This window comes from Solanum dulcamara, chromosome 5, assembly GCF_947179165.1.
Source record: "Solanum dulcamara chromosome 5, daSolDulc1.2, whole genome shotgun sequence".
Lineage (NCBI taxonomy): Eukaryota > Viridiplantae > Streptophyta > Magnoliopsida > Solanales > Solanaceae > Solanum > Solanum dulcamara.
The window spans coordinates 68,194,979-68,215,432 of NC_077241.1; the positions used below are offsets into that span (position 1 = coordinate 68,194,979).

The 20,454-nt window shown below is 36.9% G+C and overlaps 1 protein-coding gene across 1 annotated transcript; it reads right to left on the reverse strand.

Annotated features, from left to right (window-relative positions):
* Positions 1-475: 475 nt before the first annotated feature.
* LOC129889469 (pentatricopeptide repeat-containing protein At5g10690) lies at positions 476-20,203 on the reverse strand. The gene is made up of 12 exons (XM_055964769.1): positions 19,756-20,203; positions 18,559-18,741; positions 18,315-18,447; positions 14,599-14,696; positions 14,319-14,480; positions 14,143-14,211; positions 13,686-13,821; positions 10,112-10,344; positions 5,722-5,799; positions 4,214-4,282; positions 3,696-3,872; positions 476-949 (listed from the first exon to the last, which is right to left on the reverse strand). The coding sequence occupies exons 1-12, from the start codon at positions 20,062-20,064 to the stop codon at positions 674-676; spliced, it is 1,923 nt and encodes a 640-aa protein (XP_055820744.1). The 5' UTR covers positions 20,065-20,203; the 3' UTR covers positions 476-673.
* Positions 20,204-20,454: the final 251 nt, after the last annotated feature.

Sequence of the window (20,454 nt, forward strand, 5' to 3'; positions counted from 1 at the left end):
GTTATGCCTATCTAATCTTGGTAACACATTGAATTTCAGGATGTGAACTAGAAACTGATGAAATTTGAACGAGACGGTAAAGTGGAAGTTCACACAATTAGGTTTATAATTCACCTAACAGTGAAAGCATAAGCAAAAGTATTATCACAAGTGGTTTTTCACTAAAATACTGTTTTAGAAATACAAAATCATGTATGAAAAGAAAGAAAAAAGAAACAGAAGAGAGATGGAGTATATACATAGGTTGAATTTCCCGCTTTTTTGTAGTGTTTTTTCTTTTTTCAATTATATACTTCAATGGTTGTTCTGATACCATATTGAGTTTAGGGATCATCTCATTTAGAAAGCTTAGTTATCAGTGACGCAATGAGGAACCTGTTTTCCATTAATGCTGGTTCAGTCGGCGCTCGTTCATGCACACAGACAGTAGCACATTTAGTTATTTAATTGTCTCAAAAACTCCAAAGTTCCCATATACGGTGAAAATTTATGTCACAGACCCAGCACCAACATTATATAGAGTTGAACAGATAATTGAACCATTCAATGTCAATAGTACAGCAATATAGCACGCGATAAGAGACACATGAAGAACTCAGCACCAAAAGAAATGATAGCCTACTCTACAATGGAAAAAGAATAAGCTCATGCAAATTTCCTTTCTCGAGGTATACTATCTACAAATTTCAATAGGTTCTCTACAGGCAGAAGAATTTTGAATGCTTAGCTCTGATGAAGTTGGAGCAAGCTTATAGAGCTGTTCAGATGTAAAAACTCCGACAGCCCTTACACTGGAGCTGTAAAACATTCCGCGCACATTTTCATATTTTACGACAATAACCATTTTGTACCTCTTCTCTAGCATTAGATCAATAACGCGACCAATTGATGTTGAGGTTGTCACAGAAGGAGGTGGGCTTCTCATCATGGCTGAAAGCGGCGCATCCAGCTGCAACAATAGGCATAAAATGACATTAGAACTCCGTGACCCAGGCTTGTCATCTAGATCTAAGTCAGTCTCCGTCTCTCTGAGCAGACAACCGAATTAACTACTCAATAAAGCAGAGAAAACAGGAACTTAGAATATTAGCTTATGTTTTTATTTTTCTTACATTCCACAATGAACTCAAGGAATATATCTGAGACAACAAGTTCAAATCAGTTTCATGTGAACAGTAAACAGAATGAAGGATGAGAAATAGTCCCTACAGCCTGAAGTTAGCGAAGGCGTGGTGCTGAGAAAATGCCGACCACTTACAGTGTCTTTGCTCTAGGATTGCTGTCTTTCTATTTAACTCCTAGTAGTCTGATGGTCATTGGCCAGAGATGGATCCCGGATTTGAGGTTCTTTCTAGGACAGCGATCTCAAGTGTTAGTAATTGGGTTCTGAATTTAATTTTTGCACAAATTTAGTTGATCTCTTAACACATGGAGTCTGTGCCAAAAGCTATTGAGTTCTGCCGAAAGTAAGTATTAAAACCTACCTCTCCCTGTCATTGACAGCTTTCCTTCCTCTCGATTCACCAAAACATACTAGAACTTTGTCATCTTCACAATGGTCAGGCTATTAGCACCATTAAGGATGTTTTCTAACATGACTATGAACAGGTTTTCAAGCAACTTGTCAGAGTAAGTCAGCAACCATATCATTCACTCTTTTTCTCTCTCAGTTGTATGTACCTAACGATTATTGATCCCCGTACGCTGAATGATCAGTACTCAATATTGTGTTCCTTTCAGTATTTCAACATTAAACCCTAAATCTCACTTCATGTAATCATTAGGCATCATTGATCATACATTCTCCTTTTACAGTTTACTTTATCTAGATCAGTACATAGTTTCTTGTGATCCTGGAGCTAAACACAAAAGGACTCCAAGTTCTTAGTTAATACCTCATCCTTTATTTGATAATAAATAGCCTTATTCCAAACATGAAACATGGTAAAGTTGTTGCTATGTGACCTCTGAGGTCACGGGTTCGAGCCATGAAAATAGCCTCCTGGAAAATTGCAAGGTAAGGTTGCGTACAATAGACCCTTGTAGTCTGAGCCTTTCCCTGACTGCACATAGCGGGAGCTTAGTGCACCGGGCTTCCCTTTTAATCTTGTATGAACGCACATACATCTTAGCATCCACATCTCTGCGACACTCATCTTGTCAATATGTTGGACAACATTGTTGGTCTTATAACTGTTCTCTGGAACTTACCTTTTTGGTAGCCATTCTTCAATCACGTAATACTCCAGTAGCACTTCATTTCAACCATCCGATTTTACTGTTCATGATGCTCTTTGTACCCTCAAAAATTGCACATACTTGTCAGGTTGGAGTTAAGTAGGTGATAACAGGAATTCATTTCAAAGGCCTAGATCAGTGTATACATCTAATCCAACTTTCAAGTGACATACTATAGTTCCACTAATGCCCTAACTACCACCAGACAACAAGTTGATCCTTTCCATTTATTGCCACAATATACAAGATCCTTTTCACAATTTATTCATGGCACTACCTTCATTGCCATTTTTCATCAGATTCAAATCTCATCTGACATACTTGTTTGTTTCCTTCTAAAATCCCCCTTCAATCCTAGAACTATGGATTCACGCACTAATGATGCTTCTGCATATCTTCTTCACATTGAACTAGCTGCAATCTTTGAGACCTGTACATTGAGCTGTAGGCATCTAGTCTTACATGTCACATTCTTTAGCAACTTTCATCGTCTGATCCACTATTGAAAACTCTCATATACTAGTCTTTTGGAGTTTGATGCCATGCAGAAGAAGATAACTCCATCCCAAAGAGAGGTAGGTTGATAATTGCTTGAAATGAAAACCAATACTTCCCACCTTAGTCGCTTTATTTTTTCAAACTGTATGGATAAGATCAAGCAGTCAATTCGAGGAGGTTGATTTCTTCTGTCAGGAATGACCATAATTTCCTCTCCATTGAAGTTGGAGAAAATGGAAGGGTGAAAAATGCAGAATTAATAAGAGATGCTTCTGTTTTCTTGCTTAGTTCCATGGGTTAGAATAATGATTGTTCCTTGGCTTGGATAATTCTGTTAGTATCCAGAGAAAGGCTCTCGTCCATCTGTGAAGCCTTAAGTCTCTGTGACAGGGATGCCATTGACTGGATGGAGACGTTTAGGAAGGGCTCACTTAAGCAGTAACTGAATCCCTTCCACCATCTTGAAAAAATGTCCAACGACTTGCTGATTGAGTCATTGAGACATAAATCATTGAATTAAAAGAGTCTTTTTAGGCTTTTATTTAAAAGTCAAAAACTCAAGTTTTAAAAATTGGGTAGGAGGGACTCTTTTTTAATTTAAAAATCCAAACATTTTCTTATTTACATATGCCCCCCCCCCCCAAGCACCTAATTCAATCGCTCATCATTAAAAACTCTATATTCTTGAGGATGTACAATCTTATTATCATGCATGAACAGTGGTAGTGATTAGATTGCCACATCAGGGATAAAATTCACAAGCTGCTAATAGATGAACAATCTCTACAACACCTCAAACATACAATGTCAACGTAGCCAAATGCTAAAGATATTGTGAAAGTGTAGTAGTTGTAGAAGAGTGCATAATGTTTCAGAAGCACACCGAGACAAACTAGAGAATAATGTCATGCAGTGAACAAAGAGAGCCAAATATATCATAGAATTCATAGATAAAGTACCTTGTTGCAGTCTTCACAATGCAGTATTCCAACACAACTTCCCCAATCATCTACGACTGGAACAGTTGAATCCTTAAATAAACGCATGACCACTTGCTTTAGTTTCAGGGTAGCTTGCAGTGGCTGTGCTTCCGAAAATGGAACCATGATATGCTCAATAGTATCACGTACTGACACCTGTACCAGGAAAAAGAAGAAATTACCTATCAATAGTTTATATACAATAGACTAAATAACACCCAAAAAAACTACCAACAGACTGAACATGGCCAACTTCTATTATCTTACGAGCAATCTATGGCACAAACTCAACTTCTACTGCATTTACCTAGTTCTCCACACAAGCTCAGTCTCGGAGCAAAAAAGAAAATATTACAGATATCACAGTGATGAGTATTTGAAACAGAAAAAGTAATGAAAGCTCATCTCTACCATAAGTACAAATACAGTGTTTGTCTGGCAAACAAAGGAATTAGTTGACATCAATAGTTCTGAGAGTGCAAAATGGGATTGCATACCTGTGGCAGTATGAAAGGACTAACTATAGAAGCACTAGAACCAAGTAACGCTTCAATTCGCAAAGCAACCTGCAATAGTAGTAAACTGTAATATAGGTGGGTGGTGTGAAAGATATGAGACAAATATCAATAGCAAGTCCGAGGATCAACACAAGTACCATGTGAAACATCAAACAGCAAGTACCATGTGAAACATCAAACAGAAGGAAAATCTGAAACTAAAGGAAAAATAAAGAAACAAAAAACTATTCGATGTCTAAGTTTCTGCTTGCCTGATTTTCTTGAAATCTACACTTACCCTAGCTTTATGTGAATAAATCTTATGGATTCTATGTTACTGCATAAGATTTTATGATTAACAAAAACACATCCCTGATTCAATTCATACATCTCTATACCTAGGAATGACAGGAGAATTAATCACTCAAAAAAAAAAGACGAAGACAATCCTTCAATGTTGGATAACTAATATGTTTTTAAGAAATAAAAGTTTTTTATCCTTAACTACCTGAAAGCAGTAGAAACTACAACTTGAATGAGGAGAACGTATTGGAGATTTGAGAACAACTTGGAAATCTTAAACTCTTAGTCCTCTCAGTCAATGTATCGGGATAATAGTTTCTGTTCATGCCTGAATTCTATGTGAACTTCGTGAACCTCCATATGCTAGGTATCTCTTCCCTGTTCAAGATGTGGGTCCAGGGCAGAGGGGTAGAGAACTTGTTGCACAGTGGTGGACTTCTTATAGGTTGCTGGGAACCCCAGTTTCATACTGGCCCCCGGCATAGATTTTTTAGAGGATCTAGACTCCAGAGAATGGAAGAGCTCATATTTGGGGGCATATTGATAGCACAAATCTCAAACTTTAAACCAAAAATCAAAGAGTCGAACTCACTTGAATAGAATATGCTCTCTCTGATGAGAATACTGCAAGGACAAGAAGGAATCAGACATATGTGTTCCTGAATCTTCCACAAAATTGGATACTCAGAGATATGATGGCATCAAACAGCTTTAGATCACTGACAATTTGCTTAAAGTATAATTGCAAGATCTCAGTTCTATCAACTTCAAAGAACAAGAGAAACAATGACGAAAGGATGGATATTTCTTGCTTAACATGCCTTGAGTTAGTTCTAAGGAAGAAGTAATGACAGCCAAAAGGATTCTACGGGAAATAAGTTCCAGCTCCAGACAGATTTACCATGATTTTTTTAAATTTTAAGTTTCTTTTTTCTGTGTGGAGAGGTGTCAAGGATGACATGTAGAATACCATCTACCACTTTATAGATATGACACTGCTTGGATAAATCTCGGTGCGATTTCTAGAGCCCTTATTTTGGAAAGGTTGACACTACATATGCCCCATGAAATTGAAAAACGCTAAGCTTAAGCACAAATTGAATCTACCATAAAGGAGCCAAGTAATTGGGTTATCAAGAAAAAGAAAAAAGTAATGGTATTATTTGGAACTCAAATAAATGAAATTATTAGAGACTAAGGCTTACCATTCCACCTCGACTAGCCCATGGTATTTTCTTCCATTTCTCAATATTTCCTTTCATGCACTGTAGGGCCAAATCCAACTGAGAAATGACAGTTGAACAACAATTAGCATAGGCACTCATTGGGAAAAAATTAGCAAAGGTATTTATGTCCATAAATTGTATACAGCATGGTGGATCCAAGACTTGAGAAGTGCTCTTTTGAAACATATTTAAACTTAAAAGATAAGATATAACAAGTAGAATAGCTGAATGATCTCACAAAAACTGTACAGTAAATTATATTGATGCAAGCAGACCTAAATAATTATATACAAGTGTCTCCTCTTTACCAGTTTAGATTTTTAGATAAGGCACTTCATACAACCCAACTTCATACCGTTATAAACAGCGGTCCTAAGTTCAAGTCTCACTGCCACCCATAAATAAAAATATTTTCACGGGCTTGATTCAAGGGAAAAAATAGGTCACAGAGACGTGTTGCAGACCTAAGGAAAATATATAAAACTGATCATTCTTTAATGGTTTAACCGTTTAGATGAGACAGTTCACATAATTTAACAAAAAACAAAAGGCTTAAAAAGTAGAAGCATAGTATTTTAATGTCAGTTTTGAGCAACCAACCAGAGTTCCATTCAATGTAAAACCAGAATGCATAAGAGAGGAAGAACAACGACAAATTCACGCAGAAACAATTAAATGAGCTTCTGTGAACACTTCATATAGTGACTGCTTGCTGTTACCACTAATGATTTATGAAATAAAGATGGATTATTTAATGATAAAAAGGAGTTCTACATTAAGAGAGATACCAGATAATATGATCCACTATCAACTCAGTTTAAGTAGAAAATGCCTAGACGATGATCAAACAAATGCTAAAACTAATTTAGCCAGAAAGAAAAAGGAGAAATAAATTACTATTTTTTAGTTGCTTTCTCAAATTATTTTGAAAGTTGCAATAACGAAGATATTACAAGTATCATAACAAGAATCTGCTTTAAAGCAAGAAACCCAAAGGCCAAAGGGATGAAAGAAGCTTGAATCACTGAGGTAGTCCTAGTACTAGATACTAGATAGACCGGCCAGTCGACGGTGACATAAGATCCTTATCTGCTTGTACATGGATATAGTCTCGCATTTTTCCAAGAAGCGACCGAATCATTTTTAAGTCGCTTACCTCAGACCCTAGAAGCGCCACTTGCTTGCCTGACCTTGCTTTATCACTTTAAGCAGTAAAACGACCCCTTTTCACAACACTGGATGATGATCTACCTTTGATGTCTCCAAGTTAACCATAATATAATAGATAGGTGAAGCAGTCAATAGCAGTTTGTCCTAGTGTTCTCAAAAGCTCATTTAAGGTGCTCTTAAGCCTTGAAACTAAGAAAAGCCCAGGGAGGGTGCTTCGCCTTGCTTAAGATGAGTTCAGTGTTGGCAAGGCATTAAGGCGGGTGCCTCATTGCCCATGAGTTATATCTTGAATTGAGCAGTACTAAACAATAATATAATCGACAAAGTGATGTATAAATTGTTAAGAAAAATATTATAAATGAATTTTGTTACTCTTTTTCTTGCATTACATATATATTGTTTTTTTTCATTATGCCTTTTTTAACTAAAACTCACAGTTTACCTGTGTTTGGAGCTTCAAGCCCAAAAAACCTGGAGTGCTTTTTAAAGCTTTTTTGCCTTCGACAACACTGGTTTATTCTTGATCCGGCTTCACACTTTGCAGCGGTATCAAAACACCAACCCAATCTTGAAAGATGAAGTGGGTTTGGAAACCGAAAGAACAAGAACATCTTCTTTACTGCCTTAGGTGTAAAAGCACCTATTTTTATGCTTATCGTATAAGGAACTCGAAGGAATAGTGGGACCAGCCATCACTCCCATAGAACTCCAGGTCAATCCTGCCACCTCAGCCTCCTATTTACCCTAACATGTCAACAAGCAAATAGGTTTGATTCTCTGCCTTAACATGATAGGACCTCAAAGACCGCTCATTCATCTATGTGTATGGCTCTTACTCTCTCCCCCTCCTATGTAGGAACACATCTCGTTTTCAAAAATGAGTTGTAGATGAGTTGAATCCAGTGGAAGGTACTTTTCATGAGCTTGTTATGGTCCCAATTTCTCATACGAACTCAACTCTCCGTTAGGAACTCAAGCAATATTTATCTATAACTAGGATCTTGACAGTTGAACCTTAAAGAAATCAGTATTAAACAATAAAATCATTATAATTGTAATAGCCCACACATCGCTGGCAGTTGAACTCGACGGAAGTTTTGATGTGAGACTTGCCTTAGGAAAATCACATTAGATTGTAGATGAGTCGATTCTGTAAAAGGTACTATTCATGAAATTGTTATGGTTCCAATTACTCGTAGGAAGTCAGCTCTCCATTAAGACGTTGATCAATACTTTCAAAGGAAATTTCTTGTGGAGTAGTGAAATGCATAGAGATCGAAAAGAACACCAACGGCGAAAGAACTCTGTTGGGCCAACACTGACACAGAGAGACAAAAGCTAGGAGAGCGAAATAGTCCAGGGATTGGCGACTTACCCATACAGTGACACGTTACCAAAATGGGGACTATTAGATAAATTCAATATAATAGACCATAAACTTCGTATTTATGGATAGAAACCTCCAAGAAGAATTAGAATGGAAGTTCCCACCCCTTGGGCAGTACAAAATAAATGACTATTTGAATTGGGGTTTTAAGCATAAAGATTCCATGTCCTCTAAAAAAACAGGCCTAACCCTTGGGGATGCGGTAATACCAGTGTTGTCAACGACGCACTTAAAGTGTGATTCAGCCTTGAAGAGAGGCACAAAATATGTTGAGTCACCTCGCTCAATGTACGCTTCAATATTGTCATCAAGACTTTAAGTCATACTTTTCCTTGCTAATGAGAGTCTACTGAAGAGGTGACACCACCACAACAACAAGAAAATACCCAGTGTATACTGTATTCCCACAAGAGGGAGTTTGGGGAGAGTAGTGTGTACACAACCTTACCCCTACCTTGTGGAGGTAGAAATGTTGTTTCCGAAGAGGTGACACTAAACAATTAATATTTCACTTCATCGTAAAAATAAATCGAATTTACTAGTACATATATTTGTTATTCGTGCTTATTATTATCAACCTTGGTATTTTTTTTCTACTGCACCTTTTTTCATTAAAGCGCACACTTTATTTGCACTTAAAACCTCAATGAACCTTGGAGCTTTTTTTGCGCTTTTCGCGTTTGATAACACTGGGAAATACATCTAAGAAATTATTTAACCAGACGTACTCCCCTCTAGATGCAGGAATAGCAACATAGACTAAATTCCATGTCCAAGCCAAGGAACTTACACCAAAGAATCCAGACATTAACTTGGGATTTATCGGGACTATGTTACAAGCTTCCGAAATAGAATGGGATTCTTTGCAAAGTTTTTGTAATTGAGATCGTAGCAATTGAACCTTAAAGAAATCATATTAAACAATAAGATCATTATAATTGTGACAATCCATGGATCGTTGGCGGTTGAACTCGACAAGGGTTCAATGGGAAACTTGCCTTAGGCAAATGACATCAGAATAGAAGGGGAAAGTTAGGAGTCATATAAGAGCAAATATAAGATTCAATTGTTGAGGCATTGTTTTGGTTAAAACCGAAGGGGAAAAAATCATGAAGGCCCAAAGCCTTGAGGTGGCCTAGAGGGTAGGGCCAAAGTGAACAATACCTTGGCAGTTGGGATTGAGCTGTGACATGTGGTGTCAGAGTCGGTACCTCCCCTAGTACGATGATGGGGCAAACCTCAACAAAATGTTGATTCCCAAAGGAGGTTGAGTGTACTATAACAACCCACGGTCGTTGGCGGTTGAACTCAAAGGAGGTTTCTTGTGAAACTTGCTTAGGCAAATCACACATCAGAAGGGAGGGGAAAACTTTTGGTCATATAAAGGCAAATTCAGAATTTAACTGTCAAGGCGACATTTGGGTCAAAGCCTAAGAGACAAAATTGTGAGGCCCAAAAGCCTTGAAGTGGCCCAAAGAGGTTGGCCAAAGCAGAAAATACCTTGACAATTGAGCTTGGGTTGTGACAATAATATTAATGAAAAAGTTTCCATATAATTCATCTTCGATTTGTTGCAACCGTTCACCTCCACAACATTCTATTTCTCCAACTAATGTTGCCTAGTTTTTAATTTATGAAGTAATCTTGTCCACAACACTCAGTGTAACCTCTTCTTTACATATATCAAGAACGATGTCTACGAAATAGTGTAAGATGATTTCCAGGGAAAGTGGAACATATATAACAGTCCAGACTTACTTGAGCTGATGTATAAGAACATCAAGATCAAGACCATTTGTATGTAGAAAGTACCTGCCCGTTGTTCAATGCTCCCTCCATTAGGAGATGATCAGCCTCTTCATGAACTTTAGAGGTGATTGTTCCAGATGAATCCAGCCACATGCGTCCATGAAGTTTCTTAACCATTTCATACTCTCCTCTAATAGCAAAAGCGCGCATCAGAGCAAGGAAGAGATGAGGCTTTGGCCTCAAGCTAGAATCTTCTCCAGCTTTCTTTACTAGTTCCCCATACACAGTCAGAGCACCTATCATATTGTGCACAAACATTCAATATTCAGTATGCAAAGTGACAGTGGAGGTAGCAGAAAAACCATCAAGCAATTATAGCTTTTTCTTGAGAATAATCAACAAAGTTATAATTTACATTCTTTTCTTTAATTAGTTAAAATTTACACATTATAAGGACGAAAGCAAAAGTTTGACAGTACGACAGAAATTATTGGTCAAGTACTTGCATTGTAAATATATTTTCTGTCTTTCTTTTAAACAATCAAAATCTGTTTTCTTTCTTTCACTGAAGTTGTCCACGCAGCCGAAAATATAAGATGGATAACTATAAAGCAAGATACAAAGGAGAACACAAACATTTATGAGAGAAATTCAGGATAGTAATTACGGACAAATTAAGCAAGAGATTTACAACTTGCAGGTTCAGGAATGTCAAGAAGGAATATAAGCCTTATCAGCAATACAATTCCGTATAAGCTACTTGGAAGAGAATTAAACAACATGAGAGTGCATATTGATTTTGCACTTAAGCATGAATCTCCACAAAAACTTCTTAGGAGATGGATATGCTGAATATTTTTATTTTTATTTTTATAACTGTGGTGTCTAGGCCAGCTTGCGCACACCTCAAGCTGCATATTCATACTATAGAAAATACACTTCATTAAGAGAATTAATTCACCCCATCGATGTAATTTTGAGCATCAATTTGTTTAGCATATAAAGTTCTACACACATACACCAATTAATGCTGATAAGAAGTAATTTGTCTAGAGGTATAGAATTTTGGAGCTAATAAGAAGTAATTTGTCTAGAGGTATAGGAATTTAGGAATATTTTCCAGATTCCTATGTTTTTTCCTTTCCTATGTGAGGAAAAACAAAGGAATCTGGCACATATACAAAAAATTGATTTACATGAACCCGTAATACCAATAACAATAAACACCTAAGCAATTACTAATTCTTTCAAAAGGGATAATACTCAACTCCATAAATGATGATAGATCCTAATGGACTGCATCTATTTGCAATATGAGAGGTATTACCAGAGTTACCCACTATCCTTAGAGTTTTTCCATTATATAAGGCACTTCTGCAGACTGGCATGCTCCTCACCTTATGAAGGTGTTAATTACACGTCAGTTAACTTATTAATGTGGGACAGTCCACAGATATCAGCCTGCCAATAGAACGAACTGTGGTCGACTGAGTTGCGCGGACTCTTCACTTTTGATGCCGCACCCATATCGGATTCTCCGAAAATACATTACTTTTGGAGAATCCGACACACACCCGCTCACACTTTTGAAGAGTCCAAGCAACATAGGTGGTCAAAACTTATTGACAACTTCTTCTGTATATAGTAATGGTTGATCTGAGACAGGCAGGAGGACTAGCAACAAGCAACATGTACATGTCTGATATATTATTGTTATTACTAGATTAAAATAAAAAATGTCTGATGTATTGTTGTATGAGAGGTGATACTCTCCATTTCAGCCCAGATCCCAATCGAGCTCACGGTTTTGTTCTTTAAAGTACAACCCTGACGCAGATGGAAGCCTCACTGTCATAAATGCTTTAGACTTGTCACAAAGCTAATCAATGTACTCATTGTAGAAAGAATCTTGCCAACAACACTTACCAGTGTTTTCTGCACTCTAGCAAGTTTTTCATATTTGTTCAGAGACAACAGTTGTTTTTTACTCGATAACGAATGAAGTAAAAATGTGTTATCTCCTACTGATCTAACCAAATAAACAGTAGATATATTGTCTAGCTGTATTTCTTCAGTGACATGTTATATGAAGTTAGCATTTTTAATGGAACATTGGAGTTTGTCTAACCTTTCTTCTGAAGGTTTTTAAGATCACGCTTCTTGTATCCTGATCTGCCAGCTAACAGTCTTTTAGCTACATAATTTTTTAAAAATTGCTTCTTAAATGGAAAGCTCAATATTCGACTAGACAACTTTTCAATACTGATACACAGATCTAAAATCTAGACCACTAAACCTCTCGGAGTTTAAATTTTAGAAACTGTAACTTAAATGTGGTCTGATTGTTGGAAAATCAAATAGGAAAAAGCAATGCTGAAAAGGTACCATTTTTCAAGCACTGATGTTTTTATGAAACCATTTTCTTAAGACTTAAAACGTAGGGAAGCATTGAACTCAAATAATGGACTCCTCCCAACAGATTACCGAATATGTTTGGCCAGTAAGGCAGTGACAGGAGGAGGTAAACTGATGAAAGTCAGATAGCAAAGCTACTCTTCTTTCTTTTATCAGGTCTTTTTACCAAATTACAATAGGAGTAAGATAAGCTACCTAATATATTTAAATATATTCTAGAATATTCACAAGGATTCTGACATTTATTTTTCACTTTCCTATTTTAGTGGACCTACCGAAAGGTCAAACAAATTTCTCTTCTACCACAAACTATTCAAATAGTTCTTGAAAGTTTCTCAATGCTAAAACTTTTGGTAATATAGAACATCCAACATGATTTCTATAAAAACTACTATGCCTCAGTCCCAACAAAGTAGTGGTCGGCTATATGGAATTTCTGTAATTATTCCGCCTTATTCATGTCCATAATAGTGCATACTACTCTGGTTATATATAATTTCTGGCAAATTAGGGAATTTCTAAGAAAGATGTTCTCTAAATCTCACACTTATCCCTACATTGACATACAGTTTTATATGTCACTTCTAAATCTATAAATTTGTTTCAAAAATACATACCAATTAACATCTAAAGTTGACTTCCAAATTGATCAGTTTGATCTTTGTCACCTGAATCAGTTTGTCAAATTGTGAGTGGAGGAACTCAAAGAAAGCTGATATACTTGCACATAGAAAGAAGAATTCACATGGCATACACAGTAAATTTCTCGTGGAAGCACCCAAGGGTGTGGCCTAGTGGTCAATAAAGTGGTTGAGAACCATGAAATCTTAGGTTCAAATCCTAGTGGAGACAAAAAATATTAGGTGACTCTTCCAATCTATCCTAGCCTTGATGGACAGAGTTACCTGGTACCTGTTGCAGGTGGAAAGTGGCAGGTATCCCGTGGAATTAGTTGAGGTGCGCTAAAGTTGGCCCGGACACCACGGTTGTCAAAAAAAAAAGTCGTGGAAACAATGTCTCAATTCCATGCCTTTTAGACCTCTTTTTGTGGATGCTAAGATTCAATATGCACGAATTTGTGTTAAATGTTACTTCAGTTTCACCAGTGATAGCCAGCATATGCTTATTATCAATTTATCATTTGGAATTGGCATGAGTTATTCTAATATGCTTTCATAACCCTGAGTTGTAGAAGTTTTAGTAATATCTGCATAAAGAGTACCTTTAATTGTCCCACAATTCAAGAAGGCATCAATGATTGCAGTGTAAGCAACTCGATCAATATGCAAGTTGTTGGATGATTTCATTTCTATAACAATCTTTTGAACTGAAAGAAGATCCTGGGCGTGACCAAAACCCTACAAAAAGGAGCAAAAATTCTTAACACCAACAAGACTTGACAGCAGAAAACCGAATTCTGGCAAAGCTTCATTTGAGTCTTTTACGTTAAAACCATATACTTATACGGGGAAAGAATAACTACATTGTGAATTTAATGGAAACGGTAGTATAGGTGAAGAAATATAACTTTGTAGGAATAAAAAGGTATTAAGATCAATAGCACAACATCTCAGATTCTCAATATTGTTCACTTTATCTGACACCTATTTACCTCATTTCCATAGTAATTCCAAAAGAATGATTTTTAACTGTACATAAAAGGTATCATGCACCCGCACCTTTAGCAACATAGTGTAGGTGACTACATCTGGCAAAATGTCATCATAATCAACAGTTTGTGCTCTGTCCTGCACCAGTCAAATATACACTTTTTCAGGTAACAGTAATGTGTGCGCAACATGATCTGAGCAAATAATGAGGCTCTAAACTGGCCTTTCAAGTTCAGAGATGAAACCTTCATGCCCTCAAAGAACTGCATTGCAACATCCAACTTTCCAGTCTCCACACATGCTAGGATTAGTGTATTATATGTGAGCTTATCCAGGTTCAGTCCATGTCTTAGTATTTCATCATGCAAACATAATGCTGCCTCAGGGAAACCTGTGCTTATGTACCCCTGAAATTGTGGGAATGGCTCTGAGAAATAATTAGATGTATAATTTTTTTTTTATAAAGAATGATAAATGCAGAGATCCAACAAATCCGGAAGTTAAACTTGTGGGTAAGCAGAAAACCTTCATCAATAAGTTGTAGACCAAGATGGATGGATATCCGCCCTCGTTTAGTACAAAACCATATCGTGCAAGAAGACCATTAGCACGGCGTAGATCCCCTGCGCTAGAAAGGCAGAAGTAAAGGAAGTATATTAAGTAAGCCAAGACATTAATCTTGACACAAGCAACTATATCCAATAATAAAGCACCAGTTGACATTTGCTTGGAAGCATTCAAGAAAAAGTATGGGAATAAAATAACAAGTTAGTAGAGAAAGTAAAGGAAAATGAAAAAGTATCTTTCCTCTTGTTTTATTTTCGTCCACAAACTCATCAGTCATCTTATTCTGAAAAAGACCCCACATGATACACGATGCTACAACGAGGCTAGTGGTAGAAAAATTATCTCAGATTGCTGCATTAAAAGGTCATGTAGTTCTATTAAATGGTTAAGCTTAGATGCAATACTGTATTGTACGTATTCATGTATGCTACCGGATAAATTAATTATGTGTATATTATAGATAAAATGACAGTCCGGTGCACTAAAGCTCCCATTATGCGCGGGGTCCGGGGAAGGGTCTGACCACAAGGGTCTATTGTACGCAGTCTTACCTTGCATTTCTGCCAGAGGCTGTTTCCAAGGCTTGAACCCGTGACCTCTTGGTCACATGGCAGCAACTTTACCAGTTACTCCAAGGCTCCCCTTCATGTATATTATAGATAGTGTTCTTAATATATTCAGGCGTAAGACAGTTGTCATTTCATTTTCTCAATTTCTCCTTATTTCTCACATGGTAGAAGAGCTAAGATGAAAAATAAATATTAATATCGGTGTACAACGATCAGTGATGTTCGGAAACGGAAAGTATAAATGTCGCATAATATTCTGGTGACAGTCAAATTTGTTTTTCATTGTTTACACGGGTTGTGCACAAACCAACACCAGTACAAGGAGTAAAACTATTGTGTGAACATAAACTTAGAAACCACGTTCTAATCAAAGCCTACCCTCAAGGCCGCCAAAACAGGAAGAGCCTAATATGACAAGCCCCCACAAGCCGACATGTATGACATTTTTTACCACCTTCCACTTCCAGCAACTTCTTTATTCCTTGGAAATTGAAGCATCATTCCAACTTTACTTAACAAGGCTCTGGTCCATTCTGACCACTACAACCCTAGTTCAAAAGATACCGAAGTCCATTTTCAGGTGAGAATTTTTGTCTTTCCATTTTTGGCCACGTTATCATCATAGTTGCTGGCGCCCTAGGAGTCCATTCAAATTGACTCTACCCAACTAATTTTCAAAATATCTGGTGAGAGTCTAGTGAATTTCCAATAACCCAGAAAGTATTCCAGTAAGATCCCTAGTTTTCTCACCTTCCATCCATTGCATTCCATGTTTCAGACACCCTAAACCTACGATCTAATCAAGTAATTTTCGGGATCTTCAGCAAATTGCTGTTGAGTTTCAACAAAATGTCACATCCCACTCAGTTCTTGGTGGCCTTTTTGGCAAGTTCTTTGAGAAATTTTTTCCAGTAAGTTCTATTTGGTCCCAGTTTGATCTGTGATCAGGTCTTCCTATAGTCCTGTTTCTTTTGTCAATACGAGAATTGAGTTCTCATCATGCAATCATTATGAAATGAACAACAGGGCTAACGGAGGAAAATAAGATCAATTTCAACTCTTGGAGAGAATATGTGTACTGCTTACAAGAAATCAAAATGGGGGGACGGGAAACAAATTCTGTCTGTCGACTTTAGGGGTAATAGATGGGTAGGATTTGAGGAATTAGTAGCAGAAAGTAGGAGTAGAGCTACAATCACATTTTTGGACAATAGAGATAGGGAATGTGAGGAGGTTCACAAAGGAGTTCTCTTTATTGTTCAAGTTAAAACACACAATGACCGGCTTTGGGTGGGATTTATCTGGAGAGCTTATGACCCGAATAATGAACAGAAGAGGATGAACCTATGGAATGAGATGGCAATCATAAGGGAACTATCGGAGGGGGGGGGGGGTTCCGTGGGTAGTTCGTAGAGATTTCATCATTATCAGACACATTAATGGACAGATTGCTAGTGACAGATCCAGTAATTACGTAAGGGCTTTGCCAAGTTTACACAAGAGATGGAACTTGTGGATCCCCTTCTCTATGGTGATAATTCAAATGGGTGAAGGAGAACAATTTAAATAATGCATCTAGGATCAGTAGGTTCTTGTACTCACCAGAGTGGAATGACAACTTCAAATTCATCCGACAATCAATGTTGCCAAAGATCCGGTCTGCCCACTATTACTACAATTTGGACAATGGGAAAGAGGTAGCTCCTACTTCAAATTTGAGAACATAATGCTCGAATCAGAAGGATTTGTAGATATAGTGAAGCGAGGGACTCTTACCTCATCAATGAAAGACCTGATTTCAGTTTGGCCAAAAAGTCAGCAATGTTAAAAAGGACTTGAAGAATGGAATAACAAGATCTTTGGGTATCTTCAAAAAAGAAGAATGACATGCTTCAAGGGTAACTGGATTTAAATAGGCTGGCAGAAAGTAGAGAATTGACAGAAGAAGAATTCTCTCAAAGAACAGAACTAGAGATGGGGTTACTGTGGAATCTGTGAAGAAATCTCCTGAAGAAAAAAATCAAAGTGTCTGTGGCTAAAGCAAGGTCACAGAGTCAAAGAAATATAGTTTCTTTCCGAAGATGGCCAATATCCACAGAAGATATAACCACATTGACAAACTAAAATTGGAAAAGACGCCCTAGAAGTCAAAGAGCATATCCTAGAATTTATTATGAATTTGCACAAGGAGCCTGAGAAAAGAAGACCAACTATCAAGACCCCAAATCTTCCACATATTTTAGAGGAGGAAAATTTTGGAGCAAAATGCAGAATGTACATGATGTATATAGCTTTCTTAGATTTCCTTAGTTCACTCACAGATTAGACTAGATAGGAACTGAAGTTTTGGAAGGTTCCTAGATACAGAAGTTATTATCAAGCTATCTCTATTTGTAAGCATCCTGATGTAGCCACAACCTTCTTTATTTCAATAAAATGTTCGCTTACTTATAACAACAACTATGCATCGGTTCCAACAAAGTTGGGGTCATCTATATGAATTCCTACTTCTTCATTTAAGCTCATACCATATCATCATCAAACTAAATAAAATAAAATTGAAAAATAAGTTAAAGATATATCTTCAACTAGTAGCTATCACCTATATGGATCTTTTACTTCCATTGTGTCCTATCTTTACCTAAGTTTGCATTGATGCCAAGCATTTGTAGGCCTTTCAAGACCACTTCCTTCCATATGATTTTAGGTCTACCCCGTCTCCCTTTAACGCCTTCACCTACCATAGTTTTACACCTACGGACCGGTGCAGCTTTAGGTCAACACAGAAATCACATGTTCACTTACTTGTCAAAAAGACTTCAATCACAATGTCAATTGGACTTGGTAGCTTTGGTTCAAAAAATCTAACAATTAGAAAGAGAAAAACATTGGTCCAGAAACATATGATATGGTAATACAAATCCGCTACAATTTTATAGCTCAGATGTCATGGAATTACCATCCTGCTTTAAGTAGTGCATATCGAATATCGATAATGGGTTAATGCCACAGCCTCCAAATTTTACACCAGCAATTTATTCTAAGATAAGTAGAGAACAATAAAATCAAGTAATGAAATTCCATTTACTCCAAGAAAAAACTAACCTGCTTCAATTAGCGAATTCAGCAGACCACTAACAAGGGGTGGCGAAAGTTTTGGACTTCCAGCAGCAGTACCTTGTTCAATAGCCTCAAGTAATTGAAATGCTTGATCTATTCTTCGGGCATCACCCAAACCCTTCAGGAAACATATTAAACATGCTTAGATATGTTCAATTCTTCAATCTACATTATCTCACAGGGTACAGTTATTCAAATAATTATAGGGAAGTCACAGTGATCCAAATACCTTTAGAAGTGTAGCGTAAGTGATATTATCAACACCACAACCCTCTGGGCCTGACATTTCATCAAAGACCCTTAAGGCTGATTCAATATCAGCACAATGAACACAAGCCTGCATCACAGCATTCATTACAATGGTGTTCAACTGCCCATGTCGTTTCTTCGCAATCTCGATTTCCACAAAAATCTAGAGATCAATGAGCAATTTTAAAAGTTAAAACAAGTTGTAAGAAAATCAAATGTTTCAAAAATAACAGTTCAATTTAGTTTTATACTATTGCATTGTTTAACATTTTCTTGGTGACTTGTCAGTACAAAAAGGTGCTTCCAACACAAGGAGACAATAATTATGCTTCATAAAAGAAATTCAAACATTCAAGCTATAGAATAATTTATAATTTATAGCCAAGATTATGCTTCAGGTAGATTTAAGTCCGAGTGCCAATAAAGTTTTAGTCTAGTGATTAAAAAGTTGAGGTAAAGATGCTAAGACCGCCAACATTTTAAAAGACAAGGTTAGAACTCGCCTTAGTGTAACTCAGGCTCCAAAAATCTTCTAAGTCGATCATGGGGTAAAAGTTTAAACCGTTGATAGATCTTCATGCACGTTTCATGTAATGGACGTCTGTCCGGTAAATCTTAGAAATGCCTTGGGACGTCTTACAAATCACTATCCAAATTATCAGATGAGTGAAACTTGAGAATCTGCCTCCTCAAGAATTCAAATGTTTGTAGTAGAAGATAGTTTGGGATTATGGGCTACAAAAATAGGCATAATCTTAGGAGAAGGAATGGTCTTAAGCTGATGTTTTCATGCCATGGACTGCTTGTCTAAGTTTCTATAACAGGGTAGCACTGCAACATAACAATGATAAGTCTAATCAATGCTAGCTTTAAGGAGCGCGCAAATGTTTTGACCATAACTCATATGTTCTGTTTCAGTTCAATAATTTAAATTAATGATGTAGTAATGTAGTATCAAGTATGCCTAGACATATCAGTTAATTTTGTAACTTGTTTGAAATTCATACAAATTTTAAGTAGTCTCCAAAAAAATTCACCTTTTCTTCTAATTTAAATAAATTCTCTTTAGCTTCCTACAATTCTTTCTTGTTACTAAAATTTAAAGGCATTTCTTCAATTAAAGCAGTAAAGGCATAAATTGAGGGAAAATAACCCTATGTTCTATTTCGAGATAGACCTGGTGGAGTTGCCTTCTGCGAGTGAGATCAACAATGCGGGAAGTGAGTGGTTTTAGATTACGTTCAGAACGGACGCGTCTTTTGAATCTGCCCAAATAATACCTTCTCGATTGACGGCCAGAGACCGGCAAGGAGGAAGAAGAAGAAGACAATACCCGTGTCTGAAAAGGGTCTAAAGGGTTTTGTTTCTGTTGCTGCCAGCATTTTCTTGAAGGAAACAGCACTGCCATATCGGCATGTATATGAGAAGGTAGGGCTTGAAACTGATGCATCTCTGCACGAATTTGGTTCACAGGAAGACTAACCATTACTCCACATTTGATCGGCGGATGCAATTGGAGGTTGGGTTGGTGTCTGAGAGCTTAAAGTGTCGGGAGAGTGAAGCTTTTAGAAGGAATTGGGCATTAATGGATAATGTGGAAGACAGAAGGACAATTGGCGGGTAAATAAATGGATTCCCAATATTTTATATCATCTACATATCCATTACTTTCTTTTTTGGCTTATTCCTTGTTCATTTTCTCCATTTTAGAGTGTTTAATTGGAAACTCATTTTAATATGTTAAGTTAACTCCTTTAATTTCAAACTTTCTATTCCCTAGTATTTGGATGTTTTTGCTTCAGCTGGATATATATATATATATATTAAAGCATGGAATTAAACGAATTAAAGTGATGACTAAAAACAAAATTGATAT

What these genes read in the sequence shown, in the direction of transcription:
- LOC129889469 (XM_055964769.1), bottom strand. Translation starts at nt 20,064, where the DNA reads ATGGTTAGTCTTCCTGTGAACCAAATTCGTGCAGAGATGCATCAGTTT. An exon ending in AGTTCTTTGAGGGCATGAAG is followed by an intron (nt 14,212 to 14,318) that starts GTTTCATCTCTG and finishes TGACTGGTGCAG; the next exon opens with GACAGAGCACAAACTGTTGA. An exon ending in GTCCTTTCATACTGCCACAG is followed by an intron (nt 3,873 to 4,213) that starts GTATGCAATCCC and finishes TTCCTGGTACAG; the next exon opens with GTGTCAGTACGTGATACTAT.